Source organism: Dendropsophus ebraccatus, chromosome 7 (genome assembly GCF_027789765.1).
Source record: "Dendropsophus ebraccatus isolate aDenEbr1 chromosome 7, aDenEbr1.pat, whole genome shotgun sequence".
NCBI lineage: Eukaryota > Metazoa > Chordata > Amphibia > Anura > Hylidae > Dendropsophus > Dendropsophus ebraccatus.
In genome coordinates this window covers 102,061,477-102,087,495 of record NC_091460.1, presented here as the reverse complement: position 1 = coordinate 102,087,495, position 26,019 = coordinate 102,061,477, and the positions used below count along the sequence as shown (strand labels likewise).

The 26,019-nt window shown below is 42.2% G+C and overlaps 1 protein-coding gene across 2 annotated transcripts in view; it reads right to left on the bottom strand.

The window, feature by feature from the left end:
• Positions 1-26,019, bottom strand: part of FRAS1 (Fraser extracellular matrix complex subunit 1) — a 352,271-nt gene that overhangs the window by 144,448 nt on the left and 181,804 nt on the right. For both annotated transcript variants that reach the window (XM_069978024.1, XM_069978025.1), the window contains 4 exons: positions 22,615-22,755; positions 16,196-16,369; positions 9,426-9,566; positions 8,627-8,770 (listed from right to left, as the gene is read on the bottom strand). In XM_069978024.1, coding sequence (XP_069834125.1) covers positions 8,627-8,770; positions 9,426-9,566; positions 16,196-16,369; positions 22,615-22,755 — 600 coding nt within the window. The remainder of the gene's footprint in view (positions 1-8,626; positions 8,771-9,425; positions 9,567-16,195; positions 16,370-22,614; positions 22,756-26,019) is intronic.

Here is a 26,019-nt window from a genome sequence, read left to right as displayed (position 1 = left end):
AGCAAACTGAATTTTGCTGCATCAGCAGTGCTGCACAAGCACAATGGGTAAGGAGTATAACCCTCATCTGTCCACTATCACTGACAGGCATTGCTGCAAGCTATTGAGAGGATGATGGGAGTAACTCTCCAGATCTGAATTCAAAGACCAGATAACCCATCAAATGAAGCTTATATGAACTCTGTATGCTTGAAGTATCATGTTTTAAGGACTTTGACATTGTTATTTTACCGCTTTGTATTTTATTTCTTAAATATTTGTTTTGATTTTATTGCACCACAAGGGCCCTGTGGCTGATGTATTTTATATGTTTTTGATTAAAACACCCTATTAGCACTTAATGCTTAGAGGACAGATACATTTTTTTTTATTCTTTCTATAGTAACCCTGCGAGGAATGGAAGAAAAATTAGGATTACATTTGACACTATATTTCCAAAAATGTATGCCAAGCAAGCCATTAAAATTGAGAGATAGGTAGCTATTGCAGGCTGTTGACCATTGTGATAAAGTGCATACGGTGACATATATGGAAATAGATTAGTGTAGTGCAATAGATGTAACACTGCATGCCTCTGGAGAGCAGGGGAATACAATATAATCAATACTTACCGAGAAGCCTATGAAGTAATGCTTTAACACATTAGTAGTTGTGTATGAACACATCTTAAAGAGTGGAGTGCTCATTCCTGGTTTTCATTAATACTGTATTACTATTTTATATTTCCCACAAAATAAAAGAAACTATTGCAGTAGAGGAGATTGCATTAGGGACACAGACTAATGACAGCGGATTACGCCATCCGCTGCTGTGACCCCTCTTCTGTCTCCTGTGGTTGAACGCCAGAAGTCTCGCTCTGAGTGCCTATATACTTGAAACAGATGCAGGGCCGGCCTTAGGGTAAATGGCGCCCTGTGAACCCCCCCCCCCCCCAAGGTAACATAAAGCTCCTTCAGCCTCCCACCCCTCCAGACGACATCCAACACCCATCACCCGACCCTCCCGCCGCCATACACACAACTACCCCCCCAGCCATTCACGCAAATACTAATGCCCCCTCAAGCAATACATAAAACTACCATCCCAGCAATACACACAACTACCCCCAGCAATACAAACAACTACCCCCTCAGCACCCAGCCATACAGTACAAACAAATACCCCCCAGGCCTCCAAACAACTACCTCCCCAGCAAAACACAAAACTACAACAACCTTTGGGTTTAACGTAATAAAATAAAATAGAAGTTTACATTTAAAAAAAAATTGTGGGTAAAATTGCCCTATTCTATTTCAGCTATCAGCTGAAATATTGCAGGACTTCAACCCCCAGCATAGCCTGATAGCTGAAATATTACAGGACTACAACCCCCAGCATAGCCTGATAGCTGAAATATTACAGGACTACAACCCCCAGCATAGCCTGATAGCTGAAATATTACAGGACTACAACCTCCAGCATAGTCTGATAGCTGAAATATTACAGGACTACAACCCCCAGCATAGCCTGATAGCTGAAATATTACAGGACTACAACCCCCAGCATAGCCTGATAGCTGAAATATTACAGGTCTACAACCCCCAGCATAGCCTGATAGCTGATAAATTACAGGACTACAACCCCCAGCATAGCCTGATAGCTGATAAAATACAGGACTACAACCCCCAGCATAGCCTGATAGCTGATATATTAAAGGACTACAACTCCCAGCATAGCCTGATGAATGATCTATAACAGAATTTTACAACTTTAGAAGTTTACATTTAAAAAAAAATTGTGGGTAAAATTGCCCTATTCTATTTCAGCTATCAGCTGAAATATTACAGGACTACAATCCCCAGCATTGCCTGATAGCTGAAATATTACAGGACTACAACCCCCAGCATAGCCTGATGAATGATCTATTACAGAATTTTACAACTTTAGAAGTTTACATTTAAAAAAAAATTGTGGGTATAATTGCCCTATTCTATTTCAGCTATCAGCTGAAATATTACAGGACTACAATCCCCAGCATTGCCTGATAGCTGAAATATTACAGGACTACAACCCCCAGCATAGCCTAATAGTTGAAATATAACAGGACTACAACCCCCAGCATAGCCTGATGAATGATCTATTACAGAACTACAACCCCCAGCATAGCCTAATAGCTGAAATATTACAGGACTACAACCCCCAGCATAGCCTAATAGCTGAAATATAACAGGACTACAACCGCCAGCATAGCCTGATGAATGATCTATTACAGAACTACAACCCCCAGCATAGCCTGATAGCTGAAATATTACAGGACTTCAACCCCCAGCATAGCCTAATAGCTGAAATATTACAGGACTACAACCCCCAGCATAGCCTGATAGCTGAAATATTACATGACTACAACCCCCAGCATAGCCTGATGGCTGAAATATTACAGGACTACAACCCCCAGCATAGCCTGATAGCTGAAATATTACAGGACTACAACCCCCAGCATAGCCTGATAGCTGATATATTACAGGACTACAACCTCCCGATCTGGTAGTCAGATCCAGGGACCACCAGTATACTAGTCACAGATTATGTACTGGTGGTCTATATACTGGACCACCAGAGCAGGGCAATTGGCCTGTTTACACATTTGGGCCCACATGACAATTAAATTACAACCCCCACCATGTATTACATTTTAATGCATGGTGTGGGTAGTAGTCTAATCTCCATGTGTCCAAATGTGTTTTAACCCCTTAAGGAACCTGGTCAGTTTTTCTGCGAAGATCACGGGGACGCCGATTCTTTATGTGTAGCAGGCCGCCCTATGCACTAAAAGTGAATCCAGCACCTCCAGTGTAAGAATATCCCCTTTAAAGGGGAACTGTCAGCATATTAGATTCATCTAGCCCCCCCTACTGGGCACGAGGAAGAAGGTATGTCTGTTACCTTTCTCTACGCTGTTCCCGTGCTGGATCTGCAGTGGATCTGCGTGGATTTGCAGTGTTTCTACAGGAAAATGTGCAGCACAGAGGATTTATTGCATATTGCATATTTAGGAATTAAATGGAAAAATCTGCAATAAATATACTGTATTTCCTGGATGAAAACTGACATGATGTGTTTGAGTGCATAGATGGGATTTCTCATCGCCTCTACTGCCCCTGTATATGGGGCAGATTTACCCCACAGACATTTCATGTGCAAAATTTGCACCAGATAAACCACAAGTGACTCTACCCCAACCATATCTTCCTACTCCTTACACTTACAATAGGCATACAATAGCACACACACACACACACACACACCACTTACATACAGAACAACAATCATTTATACAAATACACGCACATGCATTTACACACAGTCATTAAATACACTGATCTCTGTGCTGGATTTGTCATGCAATCTCTTCACTTGTCAGATCTTCTCCATCCAACATGGGGCTGCTGTGGAGGGGTAAGAAGCAGGGACAGGAATGTAGCTGAAGGAGGTGGGCACAACTCAGGCAGCACTATGGGGAGGAGGGGGCCACTGAAAGGAGATGAGGCGGCCACTGAGTGGAGATGAGGCTGCCACTGAGAGGAGATGAGACGGCCACTGAGAGGAGATGAGACGGCCACTGAGAAGAGATGAGACGGCCACTGAGAAGAGATGAGACGGCCACTGAGAAGAGATGAGACGGCCACTGAGAAGAGATGAGAAGGCCACTGAGAGGAGATGAGACGGCCACTGGGAGGACATGAGGGGTCCACTGGGAGGACATGAGGGGTCCACTGGGAGGAGATGAGGGGGGTACTGAGAGGAGTTGGGGGGGGGGCCACTGAGAGGAGTTGAGGGGGCTGCTGAGAGGAGATGAGGGGGCCACTGAGAGGAGATAAGGGGGCCACTGAGAGGAGATAAGGGGGCCACTGAGAGGAGATAAGGGGGCCACTGAGAGGAAATAAGGGGGCCACTGAGAGGAGATAAGGGGGCCACTGAGAGGAGATAAGGGGGCCACTGAGAGGAGATAAGGGGGCCACTGAGAGGAGTTGAGGGGGCCACTGAGAGGAGTTAAGGGGGCCACTGAGAGGAGATGAGGGGGCCACTGGGAGGAGATGAGGGGCCACTGAGAGGAGAAGACAGGGAACGCACAGAGCAGGCAGCATAAGGCTTCAGGGTGCCGAGCTGCTCTTTGGCCTCATCAGGCTGCTGTCCCTCCCCCTTCTCTCTGACCTGACAGTGGAGGAAGCAGAAAGCTCCGGAGGAAAGCAGGAGATAAATGAAGAATGTGCAGCATATACTGGAATGCTGCATGTTCTCCATTTTTTATGTACCTGTATAAGGAAGGTATCTGGAGTGTTATGACGTGCCAACAACTTCTTCTCAGTTTCTCCTATTGGACTGAACCCTTCAATCTGGTGGAGGCCCCATGGTCCTCTCCCCGACCGCCCCACTCTCCCTCTTCTCTCCTCTAATAACAGAGTCTATCCACTACCCGGCCAAGCAGGGGCGCTCCGGCAGACAGCTGCACTGCTCACCTAACTTAGTCATAGTAGTTAGATGTGCTGTCTGTCTGCAGGAGCGCCCCAAACTAACCACTATGGGATAAGGGGAGGCAACCGGCTAGGGGGGCGCCCCGGCAGACAGGCAGCTCATCTATCTTCTATATCTAAGTCAGGTGTGCAGTGCAGCTCTCGGTCTGCCGAAGCGCCCCCTAGCTGGCCGGGAGTGAGGCACCTTGTGCAAGCACACAGGTCGCACATCCCAAAGGCCGGCCGGCCAGATGATTGGTGTTCATGGATTGTGCACCAGAAGATATAGGCTTGTTTTTCTTTCTCTGAACGTCAACACTCCTGATTTGAAGTCAATGTTCTAAGGCTCCTTGACTGAGCGAGACTTGACTTGAAGGGACATCTCTTTGATTAAGTGGTGTGAGAGCTATTTTGCATATCCTTTCTTCCCAGAATTCTCAGTGGAGCAGCAATGGTCTGCAAGTCTCCACACGTCTTTATGACAAGCTCTCCTTAAGGAGAGTCACTATCCCCTTGACACACTCCTGGTTTAAAAGTTTATATTGGGTAGTGCTGGCACTCTGACTTTCTCTTCGTTGTTGGATTGACTTTTTCAAGGCACTGTAAATATGTATACTATAGCTATAAATACTGGGGTACGTAAACTTCTGATGAGGGTAATTTGGATGTTTTTGGTTGTCATTAAGATTTTAAGTATGCAAAAGAACACTGCAGAGACACCATCACATGTCTCGACGTCAGTGAACTAGCCAGACCTTCCCTCCGGGAAGGAACAACCAAGCCAAAGGCGTTCTCCAGTCAAGGAAACCACCTCAGCAAGGTATCTATCCACAGACAGCTGTTTCAAGGGTTTTGCCCCTCATCAGTGTGGAGTAGGTGATGGTGTCTCTGCAGTGTTCTTTTGCATATTTGATTTCCCAGGGGGCAATGTTCTAGAATACACTGACGTTGAGACACGTGATGGTGTCTCTGCGGTGTTTTGGTTGATCTCCCTGAGGTCAACAAGCGTCCTTTTGCATGCACTTACTAGTCATTGCTCCCACTAGCCAGAAACCTACTCCACACTGATGAGGGGCAAAAAACCCGAAACAGCTGTCTGTGGATGGATACCTTGCTGAGGTGGTTTCCTTGACTGGAGAACGCCTTTGGCTTGGTTGTTCCTTCCCGGAGGGAAGTTCTGGCTAGTTCACTGACGTCAAGACATGTGATGGTGTCTCTGCAGTGTTCTTTTGCATATTTGATTTCCCAGGGGGCAATGTTCTAGAATACACTGACGTTGAGACACGTGATGGTGTCTCTGCGGTGTTTTGGTTGATCTCCCTGAGGTCAACCAGCGTCCTTTTGCATGCACTTACTAGTCATTGCTCCCACTAGCCAGAAACCTACTCCACACTGATGAGGGGCAAAAACCCCGAAACAGCTGTCTGTGGATGGATGTCTTGCTGAGGTGGTTTCCTTGACTGGAGAACACCTTTGGCTTGGTTGTTCCTTCCCGGAGGGAAGGTCTGGCTAGTTCACTGACGTCGAGACATGTGATGGTGTCTCTGCAGTGTTCTTTTGCATATTTGATTTCCCAGGGGGCAATCTTCTAGAATACACTGACGTTGAGACACGTGATGGTGTCTCTGCAGTGTTTTGGTTGATCTCCCTGAGGTCAACCAGCGTCCTTTTGCATTAAGATTTTAAGTGACACTGTCACCCCCTTTGTGCATTCTGACATCTCTACAAAGGTGTAAAGGGTAAATTTAGCGTTTTTCATACCTTATTTCATATCATACGTCAAAGTGCCCTTTTATCAACTGCAGATTGTATTAAGTGGGCGTGGCCTAGCGACATTAGCACCACTTAGCCCCGCCCCCTTGAAGCCCATTGGTTGGCCAACGTAAAGGGGGTGGGGTCTAGACCTTTCGGCCAGTCTGTCCCAATGGCCGGCGAGGGGGTGGGGCAAACTGTGGTGTTGTGGGCGGGGCTAAGTGGCGCTACTGCCACGAGGCCCCGCCTACTAAACACAATCTGCAGTTGATAAAGGATGACTTTTTACTTGAACAAGCACCATGACGTATGATATAAAAGAAGGTATGAAAACCGCTAAATTTACCCTTTACACCTGTGTAGAGATGTCAGAATGCAAAAAGGAGGTGACAGTGTCACTTTAAAATAAATGGCTTCACCCAACCACTAACCATGAGTGGGAAAAAAAGATTTTGTCTTATCATTCATATTCTCTGAACAAAGAACAAGAAAGTAAAAATTCTGCCGGAGTATGTAAACTTTCAGGCACAACAGTGTATATATATATATATATATATATATATATATATATATATATATATACACACACAATAGCACTTCCATCTAATGGGCCTCTATCAACCTTAGGTACATACACCAAAACATTTTACAAATGTCCAGCAAATTCCATTCCACAAACAACGTAACATGCTTTACTGTCGCTGACAGCTGCTTCCCCTTCAGATACAAGTAACATCAAAGACGATTGGTCCAGTAGGGTAAGCAACTTGTTCATTTCATCATTTCCCTAAAACTCAAATCCCTGATTCTATTATATTCCTGCCTATCTATCTGTCTATCTCCTATCTATCTATCTCCGATCAGCCATGCAGCTTTTATACGTGCTCTGTGTTGGAGAACACCATGTTTGCACGATCTCCATACTGACAATATTTATTTATATTGTCATTTAAATATTATATTTGATTTTAAAATTATTGTAGGTCTATACAATTTTTATATTGGAATGCTTATATACACTGTGATTTCTGACGCTAAATTGTTTATACCACACTGATTGTTTGCACAAGCATCTGATGATGGTTTAATTGTATACCATATACTGTTTGGTCACTACCAAATGCACTATGATGCACTCCGCTCCAAAAAGATCCTGAGACACACATATATATATAAACATATATACACACACATACACACACACACACACACATACAGTGGTGCCTTGGATTATGAGCATAATTCATTCTGGGATTGCGCTTGTAATCCAAATCACTCTTAAACCAAAGCAAGTTTTCCAATAAGAAATCATCGAAATGCAGACAATTGGTTCCACACCCCAAAAATAATGATGTATTATTCTGAATAACGTGTAAAACAAGGGAAATAAACATCTAGAAACAGCTGAATATGTCATATTATAAGTTACTGTACAGTATAGCAATCAGCGTGTGGAGTATAATGTATAGTAAGTGCATAAAGCTGAAAAATAGCCGCAGTTTGTAGATACAGGGAGGAACTGTAGATCCCCATAATGCCGTAGCGTAGTACAACAGGCTAGAATAGAGAAGTATGGCTGCTGTCAGAGGTCTGTGTGGTCACATGACTGAAATAGAGAAGGGGTCCGTGTTCAGCAAGGACCAATCAGAAAGTGAGAATCACAGAGCAGAGCTGTGCAGGAGGACAGTGACAGAAACTTCTGTGTAAGTGCAGGCATATTATAGCAGCAGTGTGTATAGCTGAGTGTGAATGCAGGCACATTATAGTAGCTGCAGTGTGTATAGCTGAGTGTAAGTGCAGGCACATTATAGCAGCAGTGTGCATAGCTGAGTGTAAGTGCAGGCACATTATAGTAGGAATGGAGAGGATGGGAAACACAAGGGCTGACAGAGACTGCAGGGAGCATGAAGGGGTGAGCAGGGTATATGTGGGCACATAAATGCAGAACTCTCTGTCCAGGGAGAGATTACCTCCACAGTCCTGTCCTCTGATGCAAGCCCCAGCCTGAAGTAGATCTGCCATGATTTAGAAGGTAAGGGATACTTCCTGGGTCAGAGAACAGTGTTGCAGACCACACTATGCAGACCATGCCCCTCCCTCCCACCCATTACAGGGAGCTCTTAAACCAAAGCAAGATCCTGCAATAGATAGATACAGTGTTGCTCTCCAAGTTTTTAGTCCCGGACATGCTACATAATCCGGTTCCGTTCTTTCCCCCACAGAGACTGTAGTTTATATAACATTCCAGTGTTACTTCCTTTCTTTCTCTCTCTTTCATTATATATACTTTCTGTTTAATATGTAGCATTTGCAATACAGACACAAAAACACATATGCAAGTGTGCTGTCACTAAACAATAGCTGTACAAAAAAAACCCACTTACCAACACAATAGCCCACTAAATTTAGATATTGTCCGTCAGGGCATGAAGTCTTACACATTCCAGCAGTAAGAGTTGCATGAGGGTGACATGTCAGACAATGTGCATCAGAAGGCCCGTTGCACTCTTTGCAGGATGGATGGCAAGCTAAAACAGAATAACAGGAAATATGTACTTTGAGCAAGGAAAACATCAAGTATTTAGAACTATAATTTAGAATATATGCCTAAATTGATACCTAAAATGTTCTTTAAGTTTCATTGATGTCATTTTCATTGATCCAGCACTCAAAATATATTCAGTCCCTTTATTAGGGTGTGTTTTCACATATGTTGAAACTGTGCAAGGGGTGTGGTTATGTGCATGCATGGGGAAACAAGTGTTGTCATTAAGAAAACTGGGGCTAAACTGATGCACTATGTGCAATTAAACATATTTCAAATGTGTAATTGTTTCTAAAACTGTAGCGTATGAGAGATATAGACTTAATAATCTCCCATGTGGCTGCATTGTTATGACCTGCTGCCCCTGGGTAAGACAAACTAAAACGGGCCAGGCATGCTCACTGTCATTCTTACTAAGAATATATGACTAAATAACCAACTGGGTGTTACAAACTGGGGAGGTGTCCTACACTGTCTTGACACTATCCAATTGGAGATGACAGTCTCAGTGTGTAGGCGTCATACATTTTAGTAAGAATAACAAAGGAACTGCACATCCCAGAGCTGTAACAAAAGACGCTGCAGAATCTCTGGTAACGGGTTCCTTTTAACCTATTTATAACATTAAATTTGCTCACCTTGACAAGTTGTGTCTTTGCCAAAAAATCCTTCAGGGCATTGTGGCAAACATGCCCCATAGTGCAGAACATTGGGAGCAGTGCAGGCTGTGCAATTTAAATGGTCCTTTCCAAGACAACTCTCACATGTGGAGTGGCATTCTGTAAAGAAGGTATGCATTAAAAGGTGCACCTCTTACATAATAACAATCTGTCAAAGGTCAGACAAATTGGCAGAGCTTAGTGTACTGGCCAACTACTGACAATTCTTGTTAAAGTGGTGGTCTGACAATTTTTTGTTATCAGAAAGTTATATAGACTTGTAAATTACTTCTATTTAAAACTCTCCAGTCTTATCAGCTACTTTATATCCTGCAGGAAGTGGCGTATTCCTTCCAGTCTGCTCTCTGCTGACACCTTTGTCCATGTCAGGAACTGTCCAGTTCAGTAGCAATTTCCCACAGAAAACCTCTCCTGCTCTGGGCAGTTCCTTTCATGGACAGAGGTGGCAGCAGAGAGCAGTGTATCAAACCAAAACAAATACACCACTTCCTGCGCGACATACAGCAGCTGAAGACTGAATATCAGTTGATTTAAATAAATAAATAAAAAAAATCGCTGGAGTCCTTCTTTTAACTTACTAATCAGAACAAACTGAGGGAGAAAATGTATAGGTGTTTTCATTCTTCTTGCGTGAAGTAGCGAAATGTGAGAAATCAATAGATCTTATGTACTAACATTCTCAGACCAGACAAACCTTCACACTTATGAGGTACACAGGCATCCCAAAGGATGAATGTCGGGAGCCCTCAAACCTAACTATCTCTTGTGATTTAAGATAGCATTAATCAAATAGCTTGCAATGATTAAACCACTGCCCTGCCGATGCGTTTCCCGTATTTCAGGATTTTACTGCTAATATTACAGGGCATGATATACCTACTTTCAAACCTATTTATAATAGTCATTGAATCCTCACTTGCTAGGATTACTTGCAGGACAGTACATCAATGTTTTATATATATCACTGTAAAGCATATGCTGGTGTACCATTTCTTGCATCACTGTAAATGTTCCTTTCTGTGGCATCACTGTTACTGCTCTACAAGCTAGTTGCAATTAATCAAAATGCTAATATTATAAACATACATAAAGACTCATTTGCCATTTTGGAAGAGACATCCACAGATGTGTCCCTATATACAGTTCAGGAGTTTTATGGCTTTTCACCATCTTTTCATTCCTGTGCACTGAAGTCAAATGAGGCATTCAGGGTGTAATTATCTTGCCAAGTAAAAAATTATGGTACAGAGTGTGTTGTCATCGACCTATCATTCCCATCCCACCATTTTTACTGTATACCAAATCTGTATTTTGTCAAGGTTGATAGATTTCGACATTCGCTCTTTAGTGCTGTTCATACAGTGTATTCATTAAACTGCCCGGGCATGAACCAGCCCGCATCTATAAAACTCTGTCTGGTGCAAAACAATGCAAACTTAGCAAATGTGACTCATTATCGAGCCACTAAATCTAAAGTCATAAAAGCTGCTCATAAAAGTGCAAGCTCACAAACATGTATGAATATTTCAAGACTTTTTTATTTAACTAGAGATAGAGATTAGATGAAATAGTCACCATGAAGCACGTCTATTAGTAAGTAGTAATCTGATGACAATACAGTCAGTCCTTCCTCAGCCTAAAATGACACGTATAAGCACCCAGTTTAAACTTAATGGAAACAAAATGTGGATTGTGATTTTTATATTTATTATAAAGAATAATAACAAAGTCTTAGGGGGCATTCACACACTCCGTAATTACAGACGATGTGCTACAGAACAGAATTCAGAGGTCCCAGCATCATCATTCATGATGATGCCAAGAATTCTGAAATCTGTACTGTAGCACATTGTCCATAATTGAGGACCATGCAAGGAACAGGTGAATGCCTCTTTAGAGTGGACCTGTAGTCAATCTCAAATATCAGATGTTGCTATGATTAAATAGCATAATATGCCTTGATTATATACAGAGATATATGGGTGTATAGTTTCTCCAGCAATTTAGTTAACAGTTAGATGGGCGTGAACTTGTAAAAAGGTAGATCAGGGGATGAGAGAAATTGTACAGTCAAGGGGTATTAGGCATACACACCCTCAATGTAAAACATTCATACCTGCTGACTGTGTAAGGGCCCTATTACATGGAACGATAATTGGCCCGATCTGGACGATTATTGCTCCGGGTAATAGAGACAATGATCATCGGCTGACCATTGATTTAGCTTTTGACCTATAATCATTGGGCGCTGACCGGCATGCTGCAGACCGTCGCAAAAAAAATAGTTATCTTTCAACATGCGCTATTACACTAAACAATTATCGGCCTAAACAGTCAGTAATCGTCAAAGTAAGGAGGATAATCGTTCACTGTGATAGGGCCTTTAGGGGCCTTTCACATGTACAGATAAATCACGTAAGCACTTATTTAGCAAACGACAAGTGACAAGCGAATGATTAGCAATAATTTTGAAGTCAGTTCAAAAGAAACGATCAATGACATGGGAAGAAATTTTCGTTTGTCATTTGATCGTTGCCAAAGATTGGTAAATCTGGGACATTGTGTTATGCCTGGGTCCTAGGGGGTGGTGCACAACTCATAGATTTAAAGAACAATAAAAGTAGAGGTCATGCACTACGCCACATATAGCACAATGTAACAATTCTCCTAACAAAACAGTAGTTTCTTCTCCAGAGAAGACCACCTACACAAATAGGATATTATGGTTGTCAGTCATGATGGAAGGAATGCAAAGCTTTTTGGACATCCAGTCACCCTTGACCCATGTGTCAATGAAAGTCAAGAACACAACTACTATTTATTATATAACCTATTTCATATACAACAGGAGAAAGTTTGGACATCCAGTCACCCTTGACCCTTGTGTCAATGACAGTCAAGAATACAACTACCATTTATTATACAACTGGAGAAAGGCTAATATAGAAATTAGGTAATAGCCACAAGGCCACATGTCTCTTTTTTCCCCCATACAAAAAATGAAAAGTATATACAGTATACATAAAAAATAATTGTCCAACACTTGGTTCATCCTATATTTATTTGTTGTCTCGCTGAAGTTATTTTTATTTTGTCTGTAATATACAATATGGAAATTGAAGCTTACACTAAAGCATTTTCTGCTACAGGCAAATTGTCTGAGAGATGGTGTGCCCTTTACTGATCAAATGATTGAATCTTATTACTGCCTAAGGCTTTGAACAGAGAATACAAGCATATCGCATCATCTATTTATGACAAGAATCAATTCAAATTCCTCTTCAGCAAACATTCTAGACAGAATAATGTGGATGGAGAATTCCAGGAGTATTCTTTTTTCTTTTTTTTTTTTATCTGACATGAAGAAGATGATTTACTATATTGTAAGTAACCATGCATTCAAAAAAAATACCTATCTATATAAACTTATGATGGACATCTATAATTCATTGTTTTACCTTTCTGTTTTGATTTAAATTAATATTTGACCCTAAAATGTTTCATTAGCAAATGTGATGCCTCTTTGCAATGTGTCACTCCAAGAATTTTATCCAAAAAAGCGGTGCACAGGACTTTTCCCACATTTACTCTATGCTTAATGTTTTTTGAGGCAAAAACATCTAAGGCCTTATTCCCACATTCTTCGCACAATAGGTATATACGGATGGTGTGCAATGGAATGGATTATCGGAACTCACTGCATTACATATCATTATGATGCTGGGAGCTCTGAAACAGTTTAAATGTTTGTGGAACGGTACTGACACAGCTATGCGGCTGTTTTGGAGTTCCCGGCATCATAATGATACATGATGCACAATCCAATAATCCATTCCATCCCCCACCATCCATATTTACGGACCATGAATTACAGCTGACAGATTTCCTTTAAAACTTGGACTATGGAACATGCTTTGATTAAGGGAATTATATGTTCTCTCTTTTTAACTGCATTTGAGATTACTACAGAGAACTTTCTGGGGAAGCACTAAAACATACATGGAAATATAACAGTTAGGCTATGTTCCCACAACAACTTTTTTTTGGCCGTTTGACAGTCGTTTTTTTTTTTAACGTCTGTCATTTTGGTGCCAAATTGATGGCTGTCCCAAAAAAAAAAACACTGTGGCCAAAATGGCCAAATAAGTTGTTATGGGAACATAGCCGAAATGTGACTTTTTAGTTGCACATTATTATTTTTCTACGTGATTACAGAAGCAAACATGTTTGGCAGAAGCAAACCAAAGTAACAATCTTAAATAGTTCAAGAGAGTTCACTTGGCACTACTCCCATAAACACATATACATTCCGTATAAAATGAACTGCTTCTGTGGCTCACCCTTTTGGTCAGTCTGCTCCAGCGTTCAGCTTAGCGTGGTGCTCTGCAATCCACAATGTAGAGTCCAATACATAGCAATGGAGAAAGATGACGTTGCGGCACTCACTTGAAATTCATAGAAATCTTTATTAATCGCTGGAAGGCATACAAAGTAACCACATGTGCTCAAATCGGTTACATGGCAGATACAGGTACACTCCACTTAAAGTGACGCCCGTTTCGCGGTCATACGCATCAACAGGCTTAGTGGTACGTCATAACGTTCTTTCGTACTCATTATATAGTCTAAGACGTGAACACTATTGCCAGAATCTTGTAACCATTTAAAGTGACATACACCATTAAAATAATTACAAATATAAAAACATTTTAACTGAATGCAAATTATAAAAACACTAAGATCGTTACGGTCATTAAGACCCAATGAACCAAGTGCATCAGTCTGGATAATCCAGCGAGCCTCTCTCTGTAGTAAAATTCGCTGGCGATTCCCCCCTCGTCTGGGTAATTCTACCTGTTCCAGACCTGCAAAGCGCAAGACATCCACATTACCATTGTGAGCGCTGTTAACATGTTCTATTAACCTCGGAGATCCTACTCCTGTTCGGATGGATCTACGGTGTTCCCTGAATCTAACATATAGACACCTGATGGTCTTTCCAATATAAAACATGCCACATGGGCACATGATCACATATACGACATATGTACTTCTACATGTCATAAATTGCTTTATTGTATGTTCATGTCCCCCTATCCTGATAAATTTGGAGCACATATTATAACAACAAAAGTTACAATGTCCGCACTTGTGATTACCATTTGGGGCCACCCTCTTTAACCAGTTAGGGGATGCGGATTGTACCGCACTACTTGTCAGATTGTCTGCTAGTGTAATACCCCTACGGTATGAGAGGAGAGGCTTCCGAATGGCAATGTCTCTTAAATCCTGGTCTGAATCAATTAAATACCAATGTCTATTTATGGCCGTTTTTATTTTAGTATCCATGTTTGAATGCTTAAAAGAAAAATTGAGTCTTCTGTCGTTATTTTTTACGGCTACATTCACATTGGAATCATTGGCTTTTTTTCTTGTATCTTTTAAAACGCTCCAAGGGTATCCCCTTTGTCTAAGTCTCTTATCCAAATCATCAACTTGCTTTATATAGGTATCATGTTGTTTATTAACTCTTTTTAAACGCATGTACTGACCAAATGGGACTGCTTTCTTAACATGATTGGGGTGGAAACTCTGGTAATGGAGTAAGGCAATGGTGGCAGTGGGTTTTCAGTAACCTTCAGTGATAAGTACGTCATTTTCCACCAACACCTTAACATCTAGAAATTCCAGAGTTAAACCTCCCACCTTATACGTAAAGTACATATTCATGGAGTTATATTCATTAAGATGTTGTACGAACTCACTTTATCAGGATAGGGGGACATGAACATACAATAAAGCAATTTATGACATGTAGAAGTACATATGTCGTATATGTGATCATGTGCCCATGTGGCATGTTCTATATTGGAAAGACCATCAGGTGTCTATATGTTAGATTCAGGGAACACCGTAGATCCATCCAAACAGGAGTAGGATCTCCGAGGTTAATAGAACATGTTAACAGCGCTCACAATGCTAATGCGGATGTCTTGCGCTTTGCAGGTCTGGAACAAGTAGAATTACCCAGACGAGGGGGGAATCGCCAGCGAATTTTACTACAGAGAGAGGCTCGATGGATTATCCAGACCGATGCACTTGGTTCATTGGGTCTTAATGACCGTAACGATCTTAGTGTGTTTTTAAAATTTGCATTCAGTTAAAATGTTTTTATATTTGTAATTATTTTAATGGTGTATGTCACTTTAAATGGTCACAAGATTCTGGCAATAGCGTTCACGTCTTAGACTATATAATGAGTACGTAAGAACGTTATGACGTACCACTAAGCCTGTTGATGCGTATGACCGTGAAACGGCCGTCGCTTTAAGTGGACTGTACCTGTATCTGCCATGTAACCGATTTGAGCACATGTGGTTACTTTGTATGCCTTCCAGCGATTAATAAAGATTTCTATGAATTTCAAGTGAGTGCCGCAACGTCACCTAAAGTAACAATCTTGTTTTGTTTGGTGGGGATTTTAGTATGTAAATTATGAATTATGATAAAAAAGGAAAATATTAAAAAAAAGTAAAAATCTTTGATTCTGTTTTATTAGTTGTATTGTTTTTTTCAATTGTATTTCTACAGCTGCAATTAAAAAAACACATCAAAGCGCATTCCAATGACTTGCTTGCAGTTTAATATTGACAAACTCAGCATTGTTTTTTATGCAGCCTTTAGCAGCTACTTCGCATGTTTCTAATCAGACCTTTTGCTTTACTTACCCTGACATATTCCTGTAGCGTCCACATAAAAACGTTTCCTGCACTGAGACACACAGCTTCCATAAGGCTTCCCTCTGTACTCTTGAACTGCCTGTAGTGAATGCTCTGGATTTGTGCACTGTGCGCAGTGGGAGTCTTCTGGTCCCAGGCAGACACGACAAGATGGATGACAAGCTGAAGATGTAAAGGAAAGACGGGAGAATGTCTTAGAACAATCATACGTTTATTAAGCTCTTCTCAAATGTGACTACAAGAATTCATTGTGAAATAAAATTAATATCAACGATCTGCGCCAGTTTCTTCATCAAATTTAAGAAATTCAAATACATAAAATAGCATGCCACTTCCTGATGTACTCACTTAAAGGGGTATTCCCCCCAAGAGCTAAAAAAATGAAATGCTCCCAAACCTAGCTGGTCTTACTCACCAAGTCCCCCTGAGTATTTTGAGCCGTCTCCCATCTTTCTAGCTGCTGCCGTTCCTGAGTTACAACTTTTTCTAAAACATGGTCTATATCCAAGATAGGAAACTACATTTCCCATCATGCAATGCTTCTGCCTGATGATGGTGAAGTAGCAGAGATGAGACAATGAAGGAGATGATGACAGTGTAGCAGAACTGAGATGGCTGTGCCAGTGTAGCAGAGCTGAGTTGGAAGTGACTGTGTAGCAGAGCTGCGTTGGCGATGAAGTCGTAGCAGAGCTGCATTGGCGGTGACGGTGTAGCAGAGCTGAGTTGGCGGGGACGCCGGTGTAGCAGAGCTGAGTTGGCGGGGACACCGATGTAGCAGAGCTGAGTTTGCGGGGACGCCGGTGTAGCAGAGCTGAGTTGGGGATGCCAGTGTAGCAGAGCTGAGTTGGGGATGCCGGTGTAGCAGAGCTGAGTTGGCGGGGACGCCGGTGTAGCAGAGCTGAGTTGGCGGGGACGCCGGTGTAGCAGAGCTGAGTTGGCGGGGACGCCGGTGTAGCAGAGCTGAGTTGGCGGGGACTCCGGTGTAGCAGAGCTGAGTTGGCGGGGACTCCGGTGTAGCAGAGCTGAGTTGGCGGGGACGCCGGTGTAGCAGAGCTGAGTTGGGGACGCCGGTGTAGCAGAGCTGAGTTGGCGGGGACGCCGGTTCAGCAGAGCTGAGTTTGCGGGGACGCCGGTGCAGCAGAGCTGAGTTTGCGGGGACGCCGGTGTAGCAGAGCTGAGTTGGCGGGGACGCCGGTGTAGCAGAGCTGAGTTGGGGACGCCGGTGTAGCAGAGCTGAGTTGGCGGGGACGCCGGTTCAGCAGAGCTGAGTTTGCGGGGACGCCGGTGCAGCAGAGCTGAGTTTGCGGGGACGCCGGTGCAGCAGAGCTGAGTTTGCGGGGACGCTGGTGTAGCAGAGCTGAGTTGGGGACGCCGGTGTAGCAGAGCTGAGTTGGCGGGGACGCCGGTGCAGCAGAGCTGAGTTTGCGGGGACGCTGGTGTAGCAGAGCTGAGTTGGGGACGCCGGTGTAGCAGAGCTGAGTTGGCGGGGACGCCGGAGTAGCAAAGCTGAGTTGGCGAAGACGCCGGTGTAGCAGAGCTGAGTTGGCGGGGACGCTGGTGTAGCAGAGCTGAGTTGGGGACGCCGGTGTAGCAGAGCTGAGTTGGGGACGCCGATGTAGCAGAGCTGAGTTGGCGGGGACGCCGGTGTAGCATAGCTGAGTTGGCGATGATGCGGGCGATTGTGAGGGGCGGAGCTTGTCACGGGGGGGGGTGGAGCTTGCCACGGGTGGTCGCGGGGGGCGGAGCTAGTCGCGGGCGATTGCGGGGGGCGGAGCTAGTCACAGGCGATTGTGGGGGGCGGAGCTAGTCGCGGGCGATTGCGGGGGGCGGAGCTAGTCTCGGGCGATTGCGGGGGGCGGAGCTAATCGCGGGCGATTGCGGGGGCGGAGCTTGCCGTGGGCGATCGCGGGGGGCGGAGCTTGCCGCGGTGGGGGGGGCCGCGGGTGAGTGCGTAGGCTATGCTGCGGGTGAGTGAGGGATGCCATAGGTGATGGTGGGGGGTCGGTTGGTTGTGGGGCAGGGGGCTGTGTGCTGCGGGTGAGTGCTGCCGGGAGGCTCTGGACACAGGGGGTGAGCTCTGGGCTGGGGGTGACCTTGTGGCTGCTGTTAGAGAGGGATGCAGTCACAGCTGCGCTGATCACTGTGCTGGGACTGAGGACACGTGATGCCGACACGGAGGGTGGGGGCCAGGAGCAGGGAGCGTGTCGGAGTGGACTGAGGTCTGATGATTCTCTGCAATCCCTGGGGGTGAATGCAGCTGGATAACAGCAAAACTGTGCAGAATCCATAATAACTTTATATTGGAAAGATGGAAAGCTACGGATGGGCAGCGTATTAATGCAAAAATAATTTTGGGGGGAATACCCCTTTAATACCTTATTTGATAACCTATATCAGTGATCCCATCACTAAACAACATACAAAGTAGGGAACCTATCAGTAGGTGACATTATCCAACCAAAAACTGCCGGCTGTGTTACACATCAAATTGCACACATAAACAATACAATAGAATATCTGCCCAATCAGCCCAAGCAACTGTGCACCGCTCATGTAATAGTGACGCGTGGCCGATGGCGAATGACAGTGTAAAGAAAACAATAAAGATTACACTTTCTTCTCCACTCTCCCCGATTTACTGCTGCCTTGTTTCTGCATTCTCCAATCGCCGCAACCACCACTGACGCTTCCGAACCAAACTCTGAAGTGACACACTGTTCAGCCCGATAAGTGATGAACAGACAGGAGGATAACGGAGGAGCCTGGACAGGCAAGTATTGAACATTTTTATTATTTTACCACTTTAAAGCAAGGGCTGCACGGACATCACTAATGATGTCCGTGCAGCCTTAACAGATTATCAAGCCACGTAATGGGCTCAGTAAGCAAGTGCTCTAAGTCTTGTACACAGTAACTATGGCGCTAAGGGTAAGTATTGTAATTATGTAATACACCTAGAAACTGCAGCCGGAAAAAAAACAACATGGTAAGCCATTGAATTCCCCTTATGTCCCAGTGTTTTCCAATGAACTCAGTAGGCATGTTCAGACAGTAAAAAACCATGTGGATTTTTCCACTTTGTTTTTATCCATCGGAACATGCCATTGGGCTGTGCCCATATGCATTAGATTTCTAGCATTTTCCATTGTATTTAGCAAATAAGGTTTATTATGTATAGTCAACTTAAGGAATCTTAGATTGTAAGAAGAACAATGTTAGGCCCCCTTCACACGTCCGGAAAATCTGTCCGGATTTCCGGACTTATAGGCTAACATCAGACACGGAAAAATCCGGAAGGGTGTCCGTTCCGGAAAATAGGACCGGATTTTTTAGATCCTGTCCTATTTTCGTCCGGAAATCCGGCACGGACGCCCCCATAGAAGTCTATGGGAGCGCTAGAATCACGGGCATTTTCCTGATGTATATCAGGAAAGTGCCCGTGATTCCGGAATGGTAGAGAGCCAGGACCTCACCACGGGGCCGACCACCCGCACCGCACACTGTGCCCGGTACAACAGGGCTGGCCGGCCAGAGTGCGGTGCAGCCCGCTCCGCCCGCCCGCTCTCGCCTGCCCCTCTCCACCCCCCCCCCTCCGATACTACAGGGCTGGCCGGCCAGAGTGCGGTGCAGCCCGCCCGCTTCGCTCTATCCCCCCCGATTTATGTTGGCATACTAGACCATCTCATCAGGAAATCCTGAAGGTTTTTCCTGATGGTTTCCTGATGGTAAAAACGGATTACTGTCAGGAAATCCTGATACTTTCCTGATGACATTTGAGGTCTCCTGATCAGGATTTCCTGACAGTAAAAACTGACACGGACATGTGAATGGGGCCTTAAAGGGATTCAACAAAAAAGACATATCAACATTTAGGGTTGCCTATTACAGTCACATCAAATTCTATCTTATAGCCAACCTCATTTATTTATATATTATTATAAGACGCCTGGTGACCGTATACCAGATATATGCATTTTAATCATGTATCTCAACCTTAGCATACTTTTGATGAATGGTATTCTCTGATGCTGCCAAATAATTTTCTGATTATTCCATGGGTCAGTAAAGCTAAATAGAATCTGTCAGTTTCCTTACCCAAGGGTTAGGTATAAGAAAATCAATCTTTACATGACAAATAGCAATTAAGAATTATGTAGGTTTTGGGGACTTGGAATGGTTTAGGGACAATACATGCTAGATGAATACATTTATTTCACAATGTAATTATTTCAGAGCTACTTAGCAATTTTTAGTGCCACTTACAATGAAATGAATTCATCAAGCACTTGATGAAATTCACCCACTGATAAATGAGGCTTAATTCTTTAAATTCACCCTAGCAATAATTCAGTAATTACAAAAACTGTCAAATGAAAAATTTTAAAGAAAAATAGTGTCTGGTACACAGTACCACTCACCAAGTGAAGATCCGAGTCATTCTGTTTACTGTGATCTTCAGTTGGTGAGTGGTACTGTGCACCAGATGCTGTATCAGTACAGTAACAAATGATGAATAAAGAATACAGTAATGAAACATGATGTTGGGAGCTCTGAGCTCCTTTCCGCTGTACACCATCCATATATATAGACCATGGACAGAATGTGGAATTATGTTCTCACATTTTTATTTTTGCATCCAGGATCATAGAAACATATACAGTGTGCAATGCCAAAAAGCCTTATTCCTAATTGGTCAAGTTATCCACATCAACGCAGTGTATAAAGTCGCTGTTCATATGCAGCCATTATGGCGTTTTTCTATTTTGTTGGTTGTAACATTTAGATTTTAAGAAACTAGTGGTAAAGCTATTACTAGTTACTTTATTGATTGAACATGCTGACAGAATGAGTCTACGTCAGTTTCTGAGAAGCTTGTTGACAACCAATTTGATGTTACTTTTTTGTTGTCGCTTCTTGTCAAATGGCTGCTGTTATGAAAAAAGAAAATGTAAGTAAATTCAATATTATAAAAAAAAAATAAAAAAACAATGACGCTAAGTAACAATATTTGTTTGAAATATTTAGGCTTATAGTGAAGTGGACCTTTTCTCAAACCCAACTTTATTTTTTCCCATATGCTTTTTTGCCACCCAGTTTTTACAGGATGAGGTCATATTCATACACACAGTAAAATAAAAGCAAAATACGGCAGTAAAAAGTAAGTAGAAAACATGGCCATATTTTGAATTTAAAAAATGTGGTACATTAAAATCTATAGAAAAATGTCAGTCTGTGCACATACTGTAAAAAATGTGTGTATATATATATATATATGTACATATTTTTTTTTTTACAATGTGTGCACAGACGATTCTTCCTCTTAAAGTGTACGTGCATGGCAAATTTATAAGTTAATACTATGTTTAGGTCACTGTTGTGAATGATTTCCTGGCATAAAGGGTTCTATTGGGCACGGATACCCTTTAGGATTTTTACTGAAGGGTATACGTGCCAAAATAGGCAGAAAAATATAGGACACCTACGGGGTATCCTGAATTCCAGACAGCTCCGGATGCAGTCTGGAATTCCAGACGCACTGCTTGGCAGCCTGGGACAGTGTCAGCCCCCAGGCAAGTGCCGCCTGGTGTTGACGCTGGTGGGCCTTTAAATGTACAGTATGGGGGAGATTTATCAAACATGTTGTAAAGTGAAACTGGCTCAGTTGCCTCTAGCAAGCAATCAGATTCCACCTTTCAATTATCACAGACTCTTTGGAAAATAAAAAGTGGAATCTGATTGGTTGCTAGGGGCAACTGAGCCAGTTTCACTTTACACCATGTTTAATAAAACTCCCCCTATTTGTTCCTAATCAGCACATACAGTTAAATGTGGTGCTGTATTGTGATGTTACTCGTGCACTCACAAAGCCAGAAGACAAAAGAATAAGCCGGAAGGGAGCACCACAGCAGCCTTCAATTTTTGCAGTCAGGAAACACCATTCATTTCCTGAAGTCTTCTGGAAGATTCTCTGATCAGTGTTTCTTGACCGTAAAAGCGGCCAAGGACGTGTGAAAGGGGCTGGATCAAAGGGTACTTCTGCTTTTGCTACTATTTATACATAAATGATTGCAAAATATAAAAGAAAACTTTGTGAATGTGCACTAACCCTTTTACTTGCTATTTTGTGCAAGTGAAAAACATTTGCTGAGAAGAAGTGGAAAACATGGGAAAGATTTATGAAATTTTGTAAAAACTTCTATATAAGCACTATATAGAGCATTATTAGCACTAAAAAAGCTACACTGCAATTAGATGGTTTCATAAATCTCCTGTCTATAAACTCAAAAGACATTTACCCAACCTAGAACAACACATTAAAACCTGGGAATGAGACAGCTGGGCTCATATGTTATAGAAATACCCGGTAAAATTTCTGCACAAACACGCATCCATAAAGAATTAAATACCATTGCAGTGATTTCCATCAAAATAGTATCCTAAGCCACAGTTACTGACGCATTGTCCTTTCAGCAAGACCAGCGGAGGTGAGCAGGATGTGCACTGGTTGGCTAGTGGTCCAGAACATGATGCACAATCTTTGTGACAAGCTGGGGAAACAAAGAATGACACAACAAATGCTTCATGGATGAAACAACATTTCTGTAAAGTGCAAATCAATTCCCAATGGCTAAAACAATGGAATGCAATATCCCAATATGTGAAATACATGTACAATATGAACAGATTAAGGCTCAGGATATAGGCAAGTTTATTGATGACTAAGGTGTAAATTGAGGCTTTTTTCAAAGAAATAGCAGGTACAATTGCCACATACAGTGACTTCTTCCATTAGAACAGCCACAGCCAATCCAATATCCAAGGGAGAAAAAATGAAAGGTGTTATCTGGCAGATTTTTTTTCTCTCAAATCCACTGGTGTCAGAAAACTTTACAGATTGTAAATTACTTAAAATTTTATTAATTAAAATAGTATTTAAAAAAAATTCAAGTCTTCCAGTACTTATCAGTTGCTGTATGTCCTGCAGGAAGTGGTATATTCTTTCTAGTCTAACATAGTGCTCTTTGCTGCCACCTCTGTACTGGAAAACGAGATTTTTTTAAAAATAGAAGTAAATTATAAATCTATATAACTTTCTGAACCAGTTGATTTGGAAGAGAAGAGATAAAATTACTCCTTTAACCCCTTAAGGTCATAGCCAATTTAAGTTTTTGCACTTTTGCTTTTTCCACTTTATGTTTAAAAGTCCATAGCGCTTGCATTTGTTCACCTAGAGACGTATATGAGCGCTTATTTTTTGCGAAACCAATTGTACTTTGCAATGACAGGCATTATTTTTCCATAACATATGCTGCGAAACCGGAAAAAAATAATTTGCGCTGTCAAATTGAAAAAAAAAGGAATTTGTTTTGATTTCGGGGAGTTTTGCATTTACGCCTTTCGCCCTATGGTAAAACTGACTGGTTATGCATGTTCCTCAAGTCGTTACAATTACAACGAGACCCACGCCGGCAACGGGACCCACGCCGGCTAATAGAGGCGCTCCCCGGCTGCACATGTCAGCCGGGATCAGCGCCGTTCAGAGCCCCGCTCTGAACACCCCCCGCGGCACCATGACATATCAGATACGTCATGGGTCGCTAAGGGGTTAAATTAAATATTTTCAGTAGATTGACACAAAAATCTAATTTCTAACCAAACTGTATGTATCCTAAAGATCATGCACAAATTTAAAAGGCTGAAACATAAAATCTTTTTTCTGCTAACTGCACATTGTCGCTTACATTGTGACAGATGATGTTATATTAGCAGTAATAGCTGCTGTTTATTGCTTGTCATTCACAATCATTTCTCCACCGATTTGATTTCTTCTAGCCTTTTTTCTACTAGAAATGTTACACGCTGGCTGTAATTGAGATGTCTTGAAAATCTGCAATTTAGCAGAATAAATAATGCCACTATATAATCGTACTATGGGTTATCTGTTTGTCTGAAAGATGCCTGCACTCCGCCTATAGAATACTATTGCTTAACTAGGACCTGTCATTACTTTTATACTGCCTGAACCACTACTCATCTGTGTGGTCTCCGGTGGCTTCTGCCTGCCCCACCAATCTTGATTGATAGATCCCTCCCAATATGCAAGTAGCAATAGAGAGACCCATTAATCTTGGCTGGCAGAGAGGGAGAAGCCGCTGAGCCCAGTTCCTGCCCAGTTCTATAACTATGATAATATTTCACAGCTGATCATTTGTCATTGTAATAAGGGAGCTTCTCATCGTTTTATGCAGCCCATAGTTTGGGTACCATGAAACTAATGACCGTTTCCTTTAGCAGATCAGAGCTTCACAGTATGGAAACTAGTTTTCTTGCCAACTTGTCTTTTTTTTTTTTTTTTGCACGATGGTGAAATATGAAAAATCCCTCATACTATACTACAACATATAGGAATTATCAATGCAAATAATGGCTTGAAGAGGTATTCTACTCAAATGTAACTTTTGCGGCTGCCCATGGTGAGACTAACAATTCATTTCATACTTGTTATTATCTATTCTGTCTCCTTCCCCCAGTTCTCAGATGCTGTTTTCTGCTGAAGACACAAAGATCTCTGTCTGTCTACCACGCCTCCCCCCTACCTTCTGAGACATCAGATGTAAACAAGTCCCTCACTGGCTTTATCTGCAATATTGTAGCTTCTTTGTTATGTCGGGAGGGATAATCACAGTGAGGACATTAGCAACTTGACCCAACAATAACCTTCCCAGCATTATAAAGAAGTTGCACATGACTACAAAGTTGCATATATAGCCTTCCAGAGACTTGTTAACATCAGTTGTCTCAGAAGGCAGGGGAGGGAGGGGGAGACGGAGAAAAAAGCTCACAGATAGATTTTTGTGTTTTAAGCAAAAAGCAGCAGCTGAGAACTGAGAGAAGCAGCCTATATAGATAATAACATGTATAAAACGAATTGTTAGTCTCACCATGGGCAGCAACATATCAAAAGTTATGTTTATGTGGAATTTCCCTTTAAAGTCTATAAGCGACAAGTTGAATGGTAAAATTGAAGTGGAGGGGGGGGGGGATTTTACCATTATTAACAATTAATTATTAGCTGGCATTTGGCCTCCATGAACTTCTGTTCCATGTATTGAGTGTTAAATTACCAATATAATAATAAATCATAATATTGATTTACACTTTTCACCAATAGTTTAATCCCAGGTTGCGCTATTTAGATTTGCAGAATTTTACCCCTGTATAGTTCTTCATTTATTGCACAGAAATATTTTACCTGTGCTGCTACATACATTTCATTGCTAACCTAAAATCTTTCCAACCTATTACTATCATAGGCTAGAAATATGTCACCTACATTGTCTTCTGATTAGAGCCAGATACTAAAATATGTATTCATTTTTTTTAAATTCTACTCTTTTTTCCAATTATATTTTTCAAATTTTGTATTCTTTTACACTATTAAGGGTGCAGCCTGGAATATGTCTGGTTAGACTGGTAGGATTTGCTAAAAAAAATTGATAGCAAACGAATAAGATGTTATTTGTTTGTGGGTGTATTGAATACTGATTAATGGAAATGTTTATGAATCGCCATTGTATCCCTTTGGATCTGTATGTATTTTGTGCCACTCCCTGATTTTAGCTATTTTATTGTTATATATTTTTTCTCTAAATAAAAATTATTGCAAAAAAAAAAAAAAGGGTGCAGCCATATGCACAACATTCATAAATATGTTTTATGGCAGCAGCATAGTGATTGGAAATAACAGACAGGAGAGCCTATTGACACCTCTTGAGGAATTTTCTATGCATTCCCTGGGATTTGCACAATAG